Source organism: Poromitra crassiceps (assembly GCF_964638095.1).
Source record: "Poromitra crassiceps genome assembly, chromosome: 19".
In the NCBI taxonomy this organism is placed as follows: domain Eukaryota; kingdom Metazoa; phylum Chordata; class Actinopteri; order Beryciformes; family Melamphaidae; genus Poromitra; species Poromitra crassiceps.
Window position 1 is genome coordinate 21,926,668 of NC_139646.1, and position 19,448 is coordinate 21,946,115.

The 19,448-nt window shown below is 48.1% G+C and overlaps 1 protein-coding gene across 2 annotated transcripts in view; it reads left to right on the top strand.

The window, feature by feature from the left end:
* Positions 1 to 8,346: 8,346 nt before the first annotated feature.
* rhbdl3 (rhomboid, veinlet-like 3) overlaps positions 8,347 to 19,448 on the top strand; it is a gene marked incomplete at both ends in the record, with an annotated part of 88,270 nt that continues 77,168 nt past the window's right edge. For both annotated transcript variants that reach the window (XM_083655562.1, XM_083655563.1), the window contains 2 exons: positions 8,347 to 8,466; positions 9,173 to 9,196. In XM_083655562.1, coding sequence (XP_083511688.1) covers positions 8,347 to 8,466; positions 9,173 to 9,196 — 144 coding nt within the window. The remainder of the gene's footprint in view (positions 8,467 to 9,172; positions 9,197 to 19,448) is intronic.

Genomic DNA, 19,448 nt, shown 5'->3' on the forward strand with positions numbered 1-19,448 from the left:
GCGTCGTCGTCTGTGGTGACATAAGTGCTCCGGTCCAGCATGATTGCTTTGTTAAATATTTCTTCTAAATAATGTTTCTTCTTTGTTCAAAATTCAAATGTATATAGTTCAAAAAAAGGGGTGTATACTTACAAATAATAATTTACACATATGTAAATACTGTATATATAACATATTAGATGGTACATTCCAGTAGGGACATGTGTGAAGTGGCTCCAGGATTCACACTCAAAACATGGAATGCAACGTTATTAGTTTCAAAACCAGGTCATGGACTGCACTGGAAGCACTGCAGACTTGAGCATTGATCGCAGACTTTGACTTAACATGACATGCTTGGTTGCACACTTTGTATGTTTGTATATCTGAACAGGCTTCGTGTGGAAGTAGCCTGGGTAAACCCAGCCTCCACGTGACCTCTATAGCACATAGATAGAGGTCACGTGGAGGCTGGGTTTACCCAGGCTAGTGTGGAAGGGCCTTCGTGCAAATGACCACTTCTGACTGTAAGACAGTAGCTGCTGGTTCCCTTCCACCATGTCTTCCCACGTGGTCACTTTAGCTTTTGGCCCATCATATGTGCGCGTCTGGGAATCTCCACTGTACAGTCATTCTGTATGATGAGCTGTGTTTGCCTGCTTCAGAATTCCTGCTCACATTCCATTGTTTGAATATCGTTGTAAACAATGAGCACTCTGACACTTCTCTTACCAGCTCCCAGTAATCCATATTCATTAGTGTCTGGAAATAGGAGTTCATCTCTTAAGTCGTAGTCAAGCTCTGTACGGTTGTTTGACCCCTGCGCTGATCCCACATCAGCCCTCCTGTTTGCAGAAGATGCATTACCATGGCTCAGATGTTCATTTCTATTGCCCCCCCCCACTCTCTATCAATGATTACTTTGGTTTATTCCAGAAGTTTAAAACAAATAAACCAGTTATATTCATTCCGTGTGATTGCATTTGTTATTTCAGTTGACCAAAAACCTGAAATTACTTTAAAAGAAATACTTTCCAATCAGTGTTTTCATGTTCTCATTTTATAAATAGGAATTTCACATTTGAGTCAAGATCTGAAACTGTTTCTGAAGACTTTTTGCATTTTTCTGGACAGAAGTGACTTCTTTACCTTCTTTATAGATCCCTCTAGCTCCGTGACTACACTGCAGTGGAGGATAGTGTATTACCCCTGAAGACAATTATACAAGCAGTATTTTTAAGTAAGTCACCAATAATTATCACGAGCAGCAATTTCTTTGTTTTTCTACCCGGTAATCCACATGGATTTTGTAGAAGGCAACGTCATCTAGTGTATGTTGCCTCAAAATGTTACCTGTGTATCATGTTCTTTAAGGAAACTGTTACAGTATGTCAACATAAGGATTTTAAGTTGTCAGTTGAATTGGAGCATGTGGCAAAGGGGTAACTTGTATAGCCACCAGAGGGCAGCATCGCTTAAGCAGTAACTAACTGAAACTCTTGATGTCACTAAATTGAAAAGCTGTCATGCATGCACGTTTGAAAGTTGGTCACCATTCACTTCAATTGTTTAGGAGAATGCTGTAACTGTTTCACCCAACCTCCCACCGGCATCGGGGTGAGTAGCTAATGACTGAATTTTCACTTTTGGGTGAACTTCTCCTTTTAGGACCTTTTCACAGCAGCCATCTTGAGTGTAACCAATAACATTAATGAGGGCCCTGGCACTGGAACACCAACATGGAATGGGGCCATCATTAATGTCATTGGTTACACCCATTTGCCCTGCTTTGAGACCCCAAAATGGCTGCTGTGAAAAGGGTCTAATGAGGGTTGCACTAGTGTGATATGTTGGAGGGGTTAGTGATGATTCTGTTTCTGGTATGGGAAGAGATAGCTCAAACTATCAGGAAACACCTTGAGGAATATGAGATAGATGCACACAAATGTTTGGTACGCTTTGTGTGTGTGTGTGTGTGTGTGTGTATTTTACACATAAGGTCATAAAATACTCATCTCTGGCAAAAAAAAGGACCAGAAAACATTTAAATTTCCAATTTCAACCTGCATATATAGTCCAGAGCAGCTATGGTTGAACCAGCTGGGCAGTGTGAAATAACTGCCAGCTGGGCAGTGTAAATCTATTTATTTATTTATTTATTTGTCTGTGTAACAGTTGCATTTCCATACTACTATACAGAGAAAGAATAAATGGCTGGTGGCCTGATGATGTAACCAGTAAGGAGTTGTTGCAGAACCAAAACCATATTAAATTTAGTGGTGGACACAAGCTAGTTAAAACATAGGTACTAATTCACATGGAGAACCATTCAAAATGCCCACAGTCTTTTTTGGATAGTCTCCTAGCATAGTTTGAGGCACACTACTTTTGGACATCTGTGGGTGTCTCGTCTGGCGTAGCTGCTTTGTCATGATATTTAAAGCACCGCTGCTTCTCCCACTAATGAGTATCTGTAATTATATGAGACAGTCAGACACTAATGCATAAGAACTTCTATTTAATGTGGAAAATAGTCCTCTGTCAGTAAAACTTCCACCCTCTGAGGATGCCATCGGCCAGTGGTTCTCAACCTTTCTACACAAAGTACCACCTCAGAAATGACCACCATATTATGAAAGTATGAGAGGGAGGGAGCCCCGCGTACCACCAGTGGTACCTGTACCACCAGTGGTACCTGTACCACAGGTTGAGCACCACTGCTATAGCCAATCTAAAGGGTGCGTGCATTTGTTTTTTGATGAGCTGTCCTCATCTTTTACTGAGAGAACAGTCGGTATCTTTCCGTTGATTATTTTCTCAACTAATCGATTAGTCGTTTGGTCTATGAAATGTCACAAAACGGTGAAAAATGTTGATCGGTTTTTCACCAAAGCCCAAAATGACATCTTCAAATGTCTTCTTTTGTCCTGACCAACAGCCCACAACCCAAAGATAATCAGTTTAGGTTGAATGTCATAGAAGACTACAGCCATGGCATGGTGGCTCTATCACTGTTGCCTCACAGCAAAAAGGTCCTGGGTTCAAACCCCCGGCCTGTCCCAGGTCCTTTCTGTGTTCTCCCCCCGTGTCTGTGTGGGTTTCCTCCCATCAAGACATGTAGCCTATGTTAAGAAGATTTTGTTTTAATCAGCCCAAACGATTAAGTGATTTAAAAAAAATGTTGGCGATTAATTTTTTCAGTCGATCAATTATTATTCGACTAATCCTTACAGCTCTGGTATCTGCAAATGGCTCTGTGTGTGTGTGTGAGTGTGTGTGAGAGAGAGAGAGAGAGAGAGAGAGTGAGTGAGTGTGAGTGTGTGCACCTCCCCATAGATAACACTGAAAAGAAAGCAATACTTGTCTGTACTTACATGATTTATACATGAGCAAGGTTCTCCCACGTAGCAGGTGTTTTCCCTGCTGTGCTGTGGATCTTACTTTCTCCTTCTCTCGCCCTCTTGTTCACACTCTTCTCTCCTATCAGCCAGTTTCTCTCCATCTCTCTCCCTCTTCCTCCCTCTCACTCTTTCTCTCTCTCTCTCTCTCTCTCTCTCTCTCTCTGGCTTGTGAAAGCGGAGACGTGTCAAAGTTGCTTTTTGCCCAATTAGCTCCTTTTAATGGGCTCCTCCTAACATCCCCACTGCTGCGCCAACGCTACATCTCCCTCACTGCCTGCCTGCTGATGTGGAGGAGGACGTGTGTTGTGTCCCAGCGGAGACTGAATGACAAGAAGTGTGTGAGAGGGAGAGAGAGAGGAAACTATAGCCAAGTCATAGTCACAGACCAGTTTATCATGGAATGCTCAACAATGTTTTTAAATTTCTTGTGAAAAGAGTCGGACACCCCCCCCCCCCCCTCCATAGAAGAAAGCCAGGTCATATGGTCTTCATCCAATTCATATACACAGTCGTTTAATGCGGGTTCACTCTCTGCAATGGCTTTTGATTGGTTGCATTGGTCATTGATTGATTTTTTAATTAATTTGATAACTTTCAAACGTCTGACCTTGTGGAAAGGATTTTGTCTCTGCCTGGGTTCAGTTCAACATCCGTTCTGTATGAAGGGGAAAGAGTAGATTCTGATAAAAACACAAGTTTCCAAACACTAGTGCCATGTTTGAGCTGAATTAAGATTCAGCCAAGAGATGTTCATATTGAAATTCACATATTATGCTCTACTACCGAAGATACATCAGCTAAGCACCATCTAAAGCTCCAACCGGATTGAAATATGGCTCCCTAGTGTTTGTTATGGTGCTGCTGAGTGAGGACATTATTTTCAATCTGAATTGTCTTGGATTCGGATCCAGGGACTGGCAGTACTGTATGTTAGTAAATGCTGAAGATCTGTAGTCTGAAGTTAACAAAATTCCAACAAAACTTTGTTCTCGTCCAGAGGACAAACCCTTGGAGAATGTATGCAAATATACCCCAAAATACAGATGGTCAAAAGACTGCGGGTTACATCTTTAATTATCAGACTGCATGTGGAGACACTAAAGATTTCAGTGATGAACAACATCACAGGCTCTAACGTCAACCCGACGCTGCTGCGTGGGTGTCAGGAGAAGACCCCCAGGGTTAAAAATATCCACTGCCCATATTGTTTCCATGGCAATGCAATCGCTTAACTGGGGGAGTTTTCACAAGGCGGATAGTGATCGACCTAAACACAGCAAACCGCAGCGCCGCCACCCAGTTCCTCCTCAAACTTGACTGACTGCCACCCAACGATTAGGTGCGTTTGATGTCGCTTAAGGTAATAGGTGGGTGGTCGTGTGATACGGGGCACCCATCATTTGGCTGATTGTTGTAGCAGACCTGGAGGGGATAGTTTATAGCCCCTATAATACACACCCTGGAATTTACAAGCTGGGAGACTTATCTTCTGAAGGGAAATACCACACAAATTAACAATGCAAGTGTGCTTTTCTTGTGGGATTATGAGAAATCAGTATTTAGAAGATACAGTAAGCAATCCCCACGGGGAATTTGCGTTATTGCCATGGCAAATTGTAACAGGAAAAATAGAGGTATTTAAGCAAACTGTCAATTACAACACAACAATGTATGAATTTCCTTCAGTAGATCAGTAGAACATACTGAGACAAAGAAAAAAATACTGAAAACTATGTACAATATAAAATATAAACATGTATTATATTATACAGTATATAGCATACAAATAAGTTTTTAAATTATAATAATATAAGATACTGCAGTATATTAAAAAAATAGACATTTGGCTGCAGATTTGCAGCCAAATGTGTTCATATTCACAGTGACAGATCTACATTCTGTATGTACAGAAAGTAGATAAGGGTATGTAGTTATATATATATATATATATATATATATATATATATATATATATATATATATATATATTCACTCTACAGATGTGAATAGCATGTGTACAGTAGTAGAACATGCAGAATTACACGTGCGTTATTAGCTGTTCATTTGATCAAAAACTCCAGATGAAGGTACCAAAAAGGTGACAATCTGCAATCTGTTCTCTGCACAACCTGTTTACACAATGAGATAGCACTTGTACAGAAATGTGCCTATAAATATGGTATATGCAGTGAGTGTAAGAAAGTATGTGCAGGTCAGAAACAAGTATATAACTTTTTTTTTTTAAATAAATGAAAAAAATCGCCTTGTCTTTTAGCAGGCAAGAGAAACTGTTCTTCCTTTATTTCCCTGATATGGGGGACAATAATGAAAGTGCACCTATCCAGTCTGAACTGTCCTGGGTTACATTCACATTTCCAAAACTCAAATTTAAAAAAAGGAACCTTCCCCTTTCAATCCATGAGCTTGGAGAATAATTGTGACCTCTGGATAAATCAGTGGAGAACCAGCTGATACCCCCATATTATTATGTAGATGTTGATCAGGTTTGCACAGCAGACGGTGAGTATTGATCAGTAATTGAAAATATGCAGGGAGTGGAAGTTTGTGTAATGATGGACTGAGGCATGCGATCCTGGAGCAGCTCGGAGCCGTCACTGCATATCTGGATCAAATAACGGGCCTGTGTCCCGTCCCTAATGAAAAATCACTATAGTATTCGTGTAGCACGTGTAGTAGAGGCTCGATAGTGAGTTTATACGACCTTAATGTACTTTATTTGTTGTATCTCCTACGGAGTGCAGTGCTAAATATTTTGCAATTGCGCCTAGTCATAACGCCACCTACTGGCAACACAAATAGCATTTTATCTCGAGAACCCTTCATCCAATCAACTTCAAATTTGGCAGGTGCGCTGCTGGGGACCCGATAAAGTGCATTGTTGAATTTCATGCAATTCAACCACTCAGTAGGGCTGAGAGCATGACGTGTGAATTGGGGGAAGGGGATGGAGGGGAACGGGCACTGCATTAGTCTATATCTAATAAAGTTGATTCTGTCTGTATGTCTGTCCTTCGCATATCTCGAGAACCGTTGGTTGGATCGACTTCAAACTTGGGGAGTGCGCTGCCTTAGGGGGACCCGACGGAGTGCAATTTGGACATGCCCATAGTCATCGCGCCACCTACTGTCAACACAAAAAGCGGTTTATCTCAAGAACTGTTCGTCCGATTGACTTCAAACTTGGGGGAGCCGGGTGCGCAATGCTGGGGACTCGACAGAGTGCAGTGCTGAATTTTGTGCATTCAGTGTACAATACACAAAGATTACAGATGCTTCCGGGAACGAAATAGTCTATTCATAGCGCCACCTACTGGCAACACAACAAAATGGTTTACTGTATCTCGCGAAGCGTATGTCCGATCGACTGCAAACTTGCCGTGTGCGCTGCTGGGGACCTGAGAAAGTGCATCGTCGAATTTCATGCAATTCGACAAATTGGGTGGAGCAGTGCAAGGCAAGCAGGGGGAGGATGGGGTGGTGAAGAGTGCATTATATGTGAATGGGGGAAAGGGAGGGAGGGGAACGGGCACTGCACTAGTAGTCTACTATAAAATATACTACACAACAATATCATACTAGGCTACGCTACAGTACTACACCATACCATACTAGCCTCCAAAATACTAGTCTATAGACTCTAGTCTATACCATACTACTACTAGAGTATTCGTATGGCTATAATATGGGCATATAGTTTATAGTTTTGCTGTGATATCTGTATAGCATCCTTCTCATATCACAGAACTAATATTTCTCTCTCCACACATGATGCTGTGCATGCATCATTTGTGCTTGTTAGGATAACCTAAAAGCTGATAGGCTCCGTACTGTCTGTCTGTGTGTGTGTGTGTGTGTGTGTGTGTGTGTGTGTGTGTGTGTGTGTGTGTGTGTGTGTGTGTGTGTGTGTGTGTGCGTGCGTGCGTGCGTGCGTGTGTGAGAGAGAGAGGGAGCGAGAGAGCGAGCCAGCTGGTTTGAAAGGATAGCCGGAGTTCCTCGAAACATCTCTCTCCTCCCCTCCCTCCATGTGCCTGGAGAGGGACGCATGCGGCTGTGTGGAGCGGAGCCCTGGCTGCATGGTGTCTCTTGGAGCTGAACCAACCCACCCGGTGTGTTGTTCCTCCTCCTCCTCCAGTCAGAACAGCACGCAGCGGAGAAACCAGACGGCTGGCCCCACCGACCGAGCGAGCGACCCGCAGCCTGCTGCTGGAAACACTTTGCCAGGTACCATGACGCACCAAAAAATTAGGCACTTTTATCTGGCTGGACTTTTCGCTCGGACTCTTTCCATATGAATGTGCGCGCACAGCCAGGCAGGCCTGTCGGGAAAGTCGAGCTTTTACTAGTAATGAGAGAGACGTGTGTCTCGTTTGTCCAGTCCGGTGTATGTTTCTGCCAGGCTGCGTTTCATGTTGTTTGATGATGTCATTATGTCTTTCAGATGGGTCCGCGCGGTGCTGCTGCTGCTGTGTCGCATCTCTCAAAGTGAGAAACTTGGACCGCTCGTGCCTGCCTGCCTGGGGAAATAACGCTCCGGTGTGGCTTCTGGCTCCTCTCCGCCTCCGGTTCTGACTTGGAAGCTCAGTGCTGTCCCTAAACGACGCGGTGGTGCACGGTGCTGCTGTGACGGAACTAAAACTGTGATCAACTTTTCAGGACTAGAAGAAGGAGCCGCGCGAGTGAATAACCGCAGAGAGCGAGCGAGCGCACTTTATTTACCTGTGATTTATTTGTCACCTGGCTGCTGGCCACCCCCAACACCCATGTGAGCGACACACACACCCGGATTTTTTTTCCCCTGTCCCCCTTTTCTTGCCTCTGGGATTTTGCTGACGCGTATTTGGGAGCGAAATGCGGTTGTAAGAAACAACAACGATGGGAAGTGGTCGTTGAGGATATAGAGCCGTTGCTCTCCGCGGGGTCTATGGTGGAGAAGGGCAGCCCGAGGATGGCGGGCGGAACCCGGGAGGCGCCGGCGAACTCCTCTCCGGCGGTGGCGGCCAACGCGGAGGGAGAGGAGATCGAGGTGTTGGAGAGTACCGACGTCCTTCCCGTGGCCCCAGAGGACGTGAGTGTGCATGACTGCGACCTCAGCTCACCTCTGTCTGTACTGCTCAGCCTGTATCATGCCTTTAGCACTGCACTGAAGCAAAGTGAAATGTCATTATGTACCTGAACTATATTTTAAAAGCAGGTCACTAGACAAATAGCATCCATATTAGCAGGAGAATACTATAAATACTATATAATCATCAGTCATCAGTAAATGGGAGCTAGGGCACTGTTTGTTTCTCTGTCTGACCCACTGATGACATCATCAGTGATGTCATAAATCCCACTGATGACATCATCAGTGATGTGGTTTTTCGTTGTGCACCCCTCCTCCCTCCCTCCCTCCCTCCCTCATTCTTCTCCCCAGACTTTCACATAGCCTATCATAAGAGGGCCCTTACACATATAATGATCCACACACTTTGGTAGGCCGTTATGTTTTGCTGCGGCTCATTGACCACAATGATCACTTAATGACAGTGTGTGCCGTTTGCAAAACAGCAATTAAGGCATGATGTGCCTACACAGAAATGGAAAAACCCCGTTGCCCAGAATTCATCATTTCCAAACAGGTGCTTCTCCTGCATGTAGCCGCTCTACTCGCTCGGCTGCGGCACCTGTTTCTGATTGTCTGCTCTGCCTTCCACCTCTCCTCCGTCTCCCTCACTCACTTCTCCCTCTCTCGCTCTGTTTCCTCTGTTTCCTCTCTTTCCTCGGCTCAGCAATGGAAGTCTCTGTTTGACAAGGTATGTATGTACTGCAGGCCGACCACAGTGCCTGTGTGTGTGTGTGTGTGTGTGTGTGTGTGTGCGTGTGTGCGTGTGTGCGTGTGTGCGTGTGTGTGTGTGTGTGTGTGTGTGTGTGTGTGTGCATGTGTGTGCGTGTGCATGTTCGCTCACTGTGTGTGGAGCAGTGTCGTCTTCCAAGGTGCTCGCTCGTCTCTGTGTGTGACTGTGAACTGTGACTGGATTCCACCTACATTGTTATTATTAACTTGAAGCAGTGCAGATGGAGCTTTACCAGATGAAGCATTGCAGTGTCTCGATAAGGTCATGAAACACACAGGCCAGATTTGGAGTCACCCTCCGCTTCAGCATCAGAATGCGGGTAAAGTTAGGATGTAAAGGGATCAAGTCTATGTCAATAAGTGTCAGTGTTGCAGTAGTGCAGCGGTATGATTCCCTGCCTGCCAACATGAGGGTCACAGGTTCGAGAACCCCGGCCGTGTTACCTCCGGCTTGGTCGGGCGTCCGTCCATCCATACAGGCACAATTGGCCCGTGTCTGCGGGTGGGAAGCCGGATTAAGGGTATATGTGTCCTGGTCGCAGCGCTTGCGCCTCCTCTGGCCGGTCGGTGGCGCCTGTTTGAGGGGAGGGGACGGAAACTGGGGGGAATAGTGTGATCCTCCAATGCGCTATACGTCCTGCCAGTGAAACTCCTCGCTGTCAGGTGAAAAGAAGTGGCTGGCGACTGCACATGTATCAGAGGAAGCATGTGTTAGTCTCCAACTCTCCCGAGATTGGCAGAACGACCGGGACAGCAGGGGGAATTGGACAAGTACATTTGGGGAGAAAATGGGAGAAGAAAAAGTATCAGTATTGAATATTACATGAAGTAGTACATTACTGTAATGATGGGTAATTTACAAATGTTGCCTGTGTATCATGGCCTTTATGTGTGATGTGTTATAACACTGTTATAACATTGTTATAACACTGTTATAACACTGGCTCTATCACTAATGAAAGTGACTCACAGTTAAAGCCACACTAGGCAACTTCGCAATGGGCAGTTCCATTTGGCAGCGAGAGGTAACTGTTCAACACCCAGCAATAGAGACACTGCATGAAATAGGCCATGCCCATCACGGGGGAAAGCTCTCCATTCACTCCCATACACCAGCGTCATTTCCTTTGAATTAAACATAGCTAAAAGCTGTTGTGTGGTGGGCTGCGCAGTCAACAAATGTAAAAAATCGCCAATTAACGTTTTTTTGTACTCCCGAGCAAAACAATGAAGCCTTTGAGAATTGGCAAGAAAAATGTGGATCTAGCTGTCAAGGAAGTAAGTTGGAGTGTTCATCTTCCGTATATATGATCTTTGTGTGCAAAACGCCAGGATTGGGGGAGGGAGTTTTTGTTTCCCCCTGTTTTGGGCGTGGTTTCTGAATGATGACGTGCTCTGCAGTGTCTCTATCCCATAAAGTGATGTCAGTGAACTGCACACAGAACTCTCATGTTGACCAATCTGACCGGTCTATGATGCTATATTATAGCAAAGTTACCAAAGAAACGATAGGGGAACAGATTTCACTCTTCAGTTTGGCTTTGTGGCTTCTTGTGGAGAAGTGTGCATACTGCATAACCAACACCAGAACTTAATTTGGGTAAAAAGGGTGAATCTACTGGGTCTTAATGAGTGGGGATTGGACACTCTTCTCTGTATGCTGCCCCACTTTGTGATCTAGGCTGATTAGACAAATGTATTTTTACATCAAAATCTGGCTTGCCTAGTGCAGGACAGAGTGCCTGAGGAGGGGACAGGACAGAGTGCCTGAGGAGAGGGACAGGACAGAGTGCTTGGGGAGGGGACAGGACAGAGTGCCTGAGGAGGGGACAGGACAGAGTGCTTGAGGAGAGGACAGGACAGAGTGCCTGAGGAGGGGGACAGGACAGAGTGCCTGAGGAGAGGGACAGGACAGAGTGCCTGAGGAGAGGGACAGGAGGACAGAGTGCCTGAGGAGGGGGACAGGACAGAGTGCCTGAGGAGGGGACAGGAGGACAGAGTGCCTGAGGAGGGGGACAGGACAGAGTGCCTGAGGAGGTGACAGGAGGACAGAGTGCCTGAGGAGAGGGACAGGACAGAGTGCTTGAGGAGGTGACAGGAGGACAGAGTGCCTGAGGAGAGGGACAGGACAGAGTGCCTGAGGAGGGGGCCAGGACAGAGTGCCTGAGGAGGGGACAGGACAGAGTGCCTGAGGAGGGGACAGGACAGAGTGCTTGAGGAGGGGGACAGGACAGAGTGCCTGAGGAGGGGGACAGGACAGTGTCCCTGAGGAGGGGACAGGACAGTGTCCCTGAGGAGGGGACAGGACAGCAGTGCTGGGATGCAGCCGGCTGTGGGTGTGTCGCCCCTTGAAACTGACCCTGATAATGCAATTAGAGCGATACATAATCCTGGAGGCACAGCTGTATCAGTCAGCCCACTCTTGTCAGAAACATGTGTGAACACACACACACACACACACACACACTCACACGCACACGCAGACACACGCGCACGCACGCACACACACACACACACACACACACACACACACACACACACACACACACACACACACACACACACACGGATACAACCAAGGAACCCCCAGGAGAAGAGAAACACAGACTGTCTGATCATGCAAGCAGCAGGTTGGCCTGACAGACGGCAAACGAACCCCCTTTCTACCACACGCATGTAGACACACACACACACACACACACACACACACACACACACACACACACACACACACACACACACACACACACACACACAGAGCACCTGCCTGCCCTGGGGCCCCCTGCTCTGTCCTGGGGGGAAGTGTGTGTGTGTGTGTGTGTGTGTGTGTGTAGGGGGTGGCGGAGGAGGGTCAGTGTTGAGTCAGAGGCTCGTGTCAGGCTCACTCTTTCAGGGAAGCCCATGGTCCCATGGGATTATGGTAAAAGCTAGCCTGTGTGTGTGTGTGTGTGTGTGTGTGTGTGTGTGTGTGTGTGTGTGTGTGTGTGTGTGTGTGTGTGTGTGTGTGTGTGCGTGCGTGCGTGTGTGTGTGTGTGCGCATGTGCGTGTGTGTGTGTGTGTGTGTGTGTATTGGTGATGGAGGCTATTCTGTGGACAGGCCTTAAGTGGGCCTCTCAATCCGGTGTCTTTATGTGCCCGGCGCTGCTTTGAATTTCCTGAAGTGGACTTCAGTCAAAAAAAGAAAACGGGGGGGAGGGGGGGAGGGGGGGTGAGGTCGCTGACGGGCAGAACGGGGGGGGGGGGGGCTGAGGGGGGGGGTGAGGTCGCTGACGGGCAGAACGGGGGGGGGGGGGGCTGAGGGGGGGTGAGGTCGCTGTCCAGTCTGGCAGCTACAAATGTCCTTTCACTCCTTTCTTCTCATTTGTCAGCAGGCTGACCTCAGGCACCCCCTGCCTCTCTGTAGCCAGTAAGGAAGAGAAATGATGCAAAGGGGGATTTTAAACCGGTCTGGCAACCTGTGCTGCCCAATGAGAGACAAAAGAGAAATACTGCTTGCTTATTTCTATTACGTTACGTATACATACACATCAGAAGGTGTATGTGTAGCAGTAACCAATGTATTTTACCGATGGGACAATGTTGCAGTAAAGTTACCTATAATAATGAATATTAATTGATTGCATTTATATAGAGCTTTTTCGAAGTACTCAAAGCACGTCACATAGCTTATGGAGAGGGTGGGACTCAACTCATCCACCAGCGATGTGTAGCACCCACCTGGGTGATGCTGCACGGCAGCCAGTTTGTGCCAGAATGCTCAGCACACATCAGCTAACACGGTGGAGAGTTGAGGACTGAGAGAGCCAATTAAGTAAGGAGGGATGATTAGGTGGCCATGATTGAAGGACGGCCTGAGTGTGGACATTTAGCCAGGGCACCGTGGTTACACTCCCCCAGGGCACCGTGGTTACACTCCCCCAGGGCACCGGGGTTACACTCCCCCAGGGCACCGTGGTTACACTCCCCCAGGGCACCGGGGTTACACTCCCCCAGGGCACCGTGGTTACACTCCCCCAGGGCACCGTGGTTACACTCCCCCAGGGCACCGGGGTTACACTCCCCCCAGGGCACCGGGGTTACACTCCCCCAGGGCACCGGGGTTACACCCCCCAGGGCACCGGGGTTACACCCCCCCAGGGCACCGGGGTTACACTCCCCCAGGGCACCGTGGTTACACTCCCCCAGGGCACCGGGGTTACACTCCCCCCAGGGCACCGTGGTTACACTCCCCCAGGGCACCGGGGTTACACTCCCCCCAGGGCACCGGGGTTACACTCCCCCAGGGCACCGGGGTTACACCCCCCAGGGCACTGGGGTTACACCCCCCCAGGGCACCGGGGTTACACTCCCCCAGGGCACCGTGGTTACACTCCCCCAGGGCACCGGGGTTACACTCCCCCCAGGGCACCGGGGTTACACTCCCCCAGGGCACCGGGGTTACACCCCCCAGGGCACCGTGGTTACACTCCCCCAGGGCACCGTGGTTACACCCCCCAGGGCACCGGGGTTACACCCCCCCAGGGCACCGGGGTTACACCCCCCCAGGGCACCGGGGTTACACTCCCCCAGGGCACTGGGGTTACACCCCTCCAGGGTACCGGGGTTACACCCCTACTCTTGCCAAGAGTGCCCATGGGATCTTCAATGAGCACAGAGCATAGACCACAGACCACAGGACCTCGGTTTAGCGTCTCATCCGACGGACGGTTTCAACGACTGTAGTTGTTAAACAAGATGTCCAGAGATGAAGACAGTGATGCATTCCTGCGATTAATCAATTCTGCCAGAAAAAAGACGGGATCATCTTCCCACACTTTTCTTTCTCCTCTTCAGACGATAGCTTTGACTCCCAACTCCTTCAGAGACATTCTGGCAGCGCGCGAAAAAAAAAACTCACCACCCCGTTACATGACTTTTTACAGGATGCCACGTGCGCCCGGTACATCCAGCTATCAATTTCTGGGTTTCAGACCGACCGGGGGCCGCAATGAAAGTGCTGTGTCGCTCCGTTCCTGTCTGTCCCCGGAGAGGATTTTGTTGCCGTTGTGAGTGCTTCTCCTCCCCTCCGAGCAGGAAGTAGGAGAGAGTCAAACCTCCCAACACCTCGATCCGCGCGTTCCTCGGCCCCGGGAAAACAAATGCGAGAGAGACGAGGGCTGATGGAGCGGAGGAGAAGCTGTCAGGAGAGCAGTGTCTGCATCACCCTCTCTCTCTCTCTCCCTCGGCTATCGCTGCTGTCTTTCAGCCTCTCTCTGTCACAACAATCTAATAACAGCACAGGAATTATTACCAAGGCTAAAAGGCCAGTGCCATGGATCCCCCGGAGAGGGCCCGCAATGCCCTTTCTAGCCACACGGCCAGTTTGGCATGCCCTGTTTGAACTGCCCTTAAAAGAAAGTCACGGATTTCCCCTGTTGAGTCTGAGCCATCTTCCATGTGCCGTATGTATCACATTAGGCCATGTTCAGACTAGGAGGCCAAATCCGATTTGTGACAACTTTAATGACCTATTTATGATTCTATCCAGATTGGTTTCATGAGTCTGGACGCTCCAAGTCTGATTTGTGTCACTTGTCCCAAACAGGACATGGAGGTAGTTTCCAATCTGCTTTCGACTGATGTGACTTCAGTGTGGACGCGCTGATCACCCAAATCAGATTTGAGAGTGTCTTTTGCAGGGGGGCGGGGACTTGAAGAGCAGAGAGCAGACATGCAAACACTGCCAGAAACATTGTATGTTGGCTCATTGGCTCATTGTATCTGGACACACAGGTCCGACTTGAACACTTGCCCAAATCAGATTTGTGGCAGTGTGGACACACTCCCAAATCAGATTTGGGAAACCAATCGAGATAATGATGATGAATGACTTTAGCAGCAAATTGGATTTGCCTGCTGTAATGTGAACATGGCCTAAGTGGATTTAAAGTGGATTTTTTTGGGTCCATTTCAAGTGGCACGCTCCAATCGACAATGTTAGTGAAAGTGCGTGCGGTGTACCAGAGGGTGGATATTTCACTCAGCAGTACGGTACGGGCATGGCACTTAAATGAGGTACCTATTAATTCTGCGTTGCAATACGGTACCGGTTGTAAAGGTACCGGTATCATATGGTACCGGGTTTCGGTACCCAACCCTGATCACACAATGCAGCACTTCATTTGTCTATTAGGATATTTATTTTGTTGGGGGGAAATGACAGAAAAGGGGATTTTAATAACCATTGGTTTTGGCCTTGGTGGTGCCCTACATTTTGGCCGCGATGCCCCAACACATTTGTATTGATCAAAGACCAAAATGGCCTAAAAATGACTTCATTCCAGGCCGCAATAAGGCAGCAATCAGGATAGGTGTTTTGGAGTCTCCCCTCTGTGTTCACAGATCTGCAGACACACAGAAAGACACTTAACATGTCCCTTCATGTTGTTTTGATGTGGATCTTTGTAGGTGACAAGGATTTAAGCTTATAAACCACATTAAGCCCATTCTATCAAACAAGCTCGCACCAGAAAATCAACCCCCAAACACGTTTGTTTTTGTACGCGCCTCAAAAGGAGACCTCCTCGTATCGGATTTCCTTTTATGACGGACTGTGTGTGGAGCTGTATTACAATGTTTTACAGGCATTCCTTCACTCTTACCTCATTGTTTTGCTCTTCACGGTGGCCAGCTTCCACAAGCCTTTTGTTGCTTTGTGTTGCATTTGGCACAGTGAGTGATTGTGTACAAGGCGGGTTGCGAAGGGCTTCTTCTACTGTACAGCCAGCGCAGACACAGACACACACAGGGACATTATCTAACCCAGTATACTGTTAACCCATTGATACCTGATGCAGCTTTTGCGTGTATATCCCTCATTTGTGTGTGTATCCCTTTAAGACCGCGAACCGCGTGACGCGGTTCGCGGTCTTAAAGGGATACACACACAAATGCTGCATCAGGTATCAATGGGTTAAAGGCCCACACTGCCAGCCTGGCTCATGTCGGAGTAGAGGGAGCGTTTCAGCCAAGTGTGTATTGACATCCCTCTATTCAATGGCAATGTACAGTTTTAAAGGGATAGTTTGGATTATTTGAAGCGGGGTTGTATGAACTACTTATCAATAGGCAGTGTATTACCTGCTACAGTGTTTCCCCTAGAAAAAAATTCAGGCCTGGAGGGATTTCGAAACGTACCCCGACCGCAACGGTGGGTGGGGGGCCTCGCTGGCGACGCTAAACCTTTAGCTAACCTGTTTGCATCCATGTTCGCAATGGCATCCCAAGTATCATCATACTATTATGGGATGCGATGCGAACAGTTGTATTATGGGATGTGCGTTTCCCAGGCAATGACACATGTTGACACGTTTTGGAACAGCGCCGCACGATACTCCTAAAAGCAAAATGCTTATTCTTTTGAATGATTTGGCATCTTCTATTACTGTCAACACCAGTATTGTTGTATTGTAATAATATGCCATTAAGGTTTATTTTTAAAAAAATCAAATTTTTTGACTGACTATCGATAAGTAGCTCATACAACCCCACATCAAATAATCCAAACTATCCCTTTATTATTATGAGTTTTTCATTTCGAGAGTGTATGGGAGGGAGGGAGGGAGGGGAAGACATGCAGCAGATGACCGCGGGCCGGATTCGAACCCCCGAACTATCCCTTTAATGCAGCTGGTACTTCACTAGAGGTCTTGGAGCAGGTATTGTTGTCCCTTTGTGTGACTTTGATAAACTACTTAGATCACCAACTGATCTTATGTATCAGTGACCTGCTGCCCTCCTTAGATTCTAGGCTTGGTGTGTGTGTGTGTGTGTGTGTGTGTGTGTGTGTGTGTGTGTGTGTGTGTGTGTGCGTGTGTGTGTGTGTGTGTGCGTGCGCGCCTGTCCACACTGTTCCCCTTTGTGCTGACAGCCTGCTCCCACTGGCCTGTTCTAATGCCTGCAGGCACGCGCCCACAGGAGCTTAGTGATGAAACAATTTCACATGGCTCCATGCTTTCCACGCAAGTGTGTTGCCTTTATTTCACCCCAAAACTCCTCACAGGAACCTCACAGAGACTCCACGTCACCCCAAAACTCCTCACTGGAACCTCACCGAGACTCCACGTCACCCCAAAACTCCTCACTGGAACCTCACTGGAACCTCACTGAGACTCCACATCACCCCAAAACGCCTCACTGGAACCTCACTGGAACCTCACTGAGACTCCACGTCACCCCAAAACGCCTCACTGAAACCTCACTGAAACCTCACTGAGACTCCACGTCACCCCAAAATGCCTCACTGGAACCATGCAAAGGAATGACATTTCTTTTAGCTTGTGTGGACGTTCCTCTAGAGACAGAGGGATTCACTCAACCTATACTGTACAACACACTCTTGTAGGGAAAGTACTAATGTATAGATTTTGTTTTGGTGATGAGTTATGGTGATGAAGGATGAGGTGGTATGAGTGCATAGTAATGTCATCATTACAGAATAGTGAGGAGAGCTGTGACAGCAGTGCAGGAGCCACAGTGTGAAAGGATGCAGCCATATAGATGAGTTATGATCATGAAGTAATGGCAGTGGGGGCGGGTGTTAGGATAGCCCCGCTCGCTCGCGTCATTCATTAAAACAAGCAGAAACTCAATAGCGGGGAAGCCAACGCCACCTGTTCCCGGTGGGACTCCCGTTAGCCGGAGTTATTGTGCTGCGTTTCAATGAGCTTGTTAATTAGACATTCAGCCGCCGTCGCCGATGGAGAAGGCAGAGCGTTATTTCAAGTGGTTTTGTCTGGCGGTGCCGTCTCGCTCTGTCGTCCCTCAGCCCGCACAGCTGGCACCTTCTCAATGTCTCTCCTTTGTGAGGTACACTTCAAGTGAACGGCCTGTTACCCAGGTGACTGGCACTATGGCCCGCCACCCAGGTGACTGGCACTATGGCTCTGCCACCCAGGTGACTGGCACTATGAGCCACCCAGGTGACTGGCACTATGAGCCACCCAGGTGACTGGCACTATGGCCTGCCACCCAGGTGACTGGCACTATGGCCCGCCACCCAGGTGACTGGCACTATGGCTCTGCCACCCAGGTGACTGGCACTATGAGCCACCCAGGTGACTGGCACTATGAGCCACCCAGGTGACTGGCACTATGGCATGCCACCCAGGTGACTGGCACTATGAGCCATCCAGGCGACTGGCACTATGGCTCTGCCACCCAGGTGACTGGCACTATGGCTCTGCCACCCAGGTGACTGGCACTATGGCTCTGCCACCCAGGTGACTGGCACTATGGCATGCCACCCAGGTGACTGGCACTATGGCTCTGCCACCCAGGTGACTGGCACTATGGCTCTGCCACCCAGGTGACTGGCACTATGGCTCTGCCACCCAGGTGACTGGCACTATGGCTCTGTCATCCAGGTGACTGGCACTATGGCTCTGCCATCCAGGTGACTGGCACTATGAGCCACCAAGGTGACTGGCACTATGGCTCTGCCACCCAGGTGACTGGCACTATGGCTCTGCCACCCAGGTGACTGGCACTATGGCTCTGCCACCCAGGTGACTGGCACTATGAGCCACCAAGGTGACTGGCACTATGGCTCTGCCACCCAGGTGACTGGCACTATGGCTCTGCCACCCAGGTGACTGGCACCATTATTTACCTTTTTTGTAGTGGCGTGCAACATATTGTGGGCACGGTATTACAGGGAAAGCCTCCCTGGGACGATATATCGAAATTCATGTGATACAAAAATGTAACAATGTGTATCGTGGGGCAGAAAAATCAATCGTAAGTATATATTTTCCTCATTTTTTTTTTACATCCAAATAGTAGTGATGTACTTGATCCTAATCAGCCTAATTGCCATTGACACAGGCACAGATGGTGGGGGTCACAGTCTGCTGGTCTGCTGCTGGAACACCGGCTGAGTGTCGGAGGTATAGGCTCAGCCATCCACCAGCAGTCTATATAGCAACACATAATGTGTTGTCTCCATCCAGCAGCATCAACTTTGATCCTGCTGGATGGAGGCAACACATTAAATATGGAGTAGTTACACACACCAATCAGCACCTCTCACACCGCAGCAGGGCTGTGTGGCGATGAAACGACAGACGAAGCCTCAAACGTTTCCTTTGAAAGATATCATCAGAGCTCATCTCTCTCCTGCTCAACTGTAAAGATATAATCACAGCTCATCTCTCTCCTGCTCAGCTGTAAAG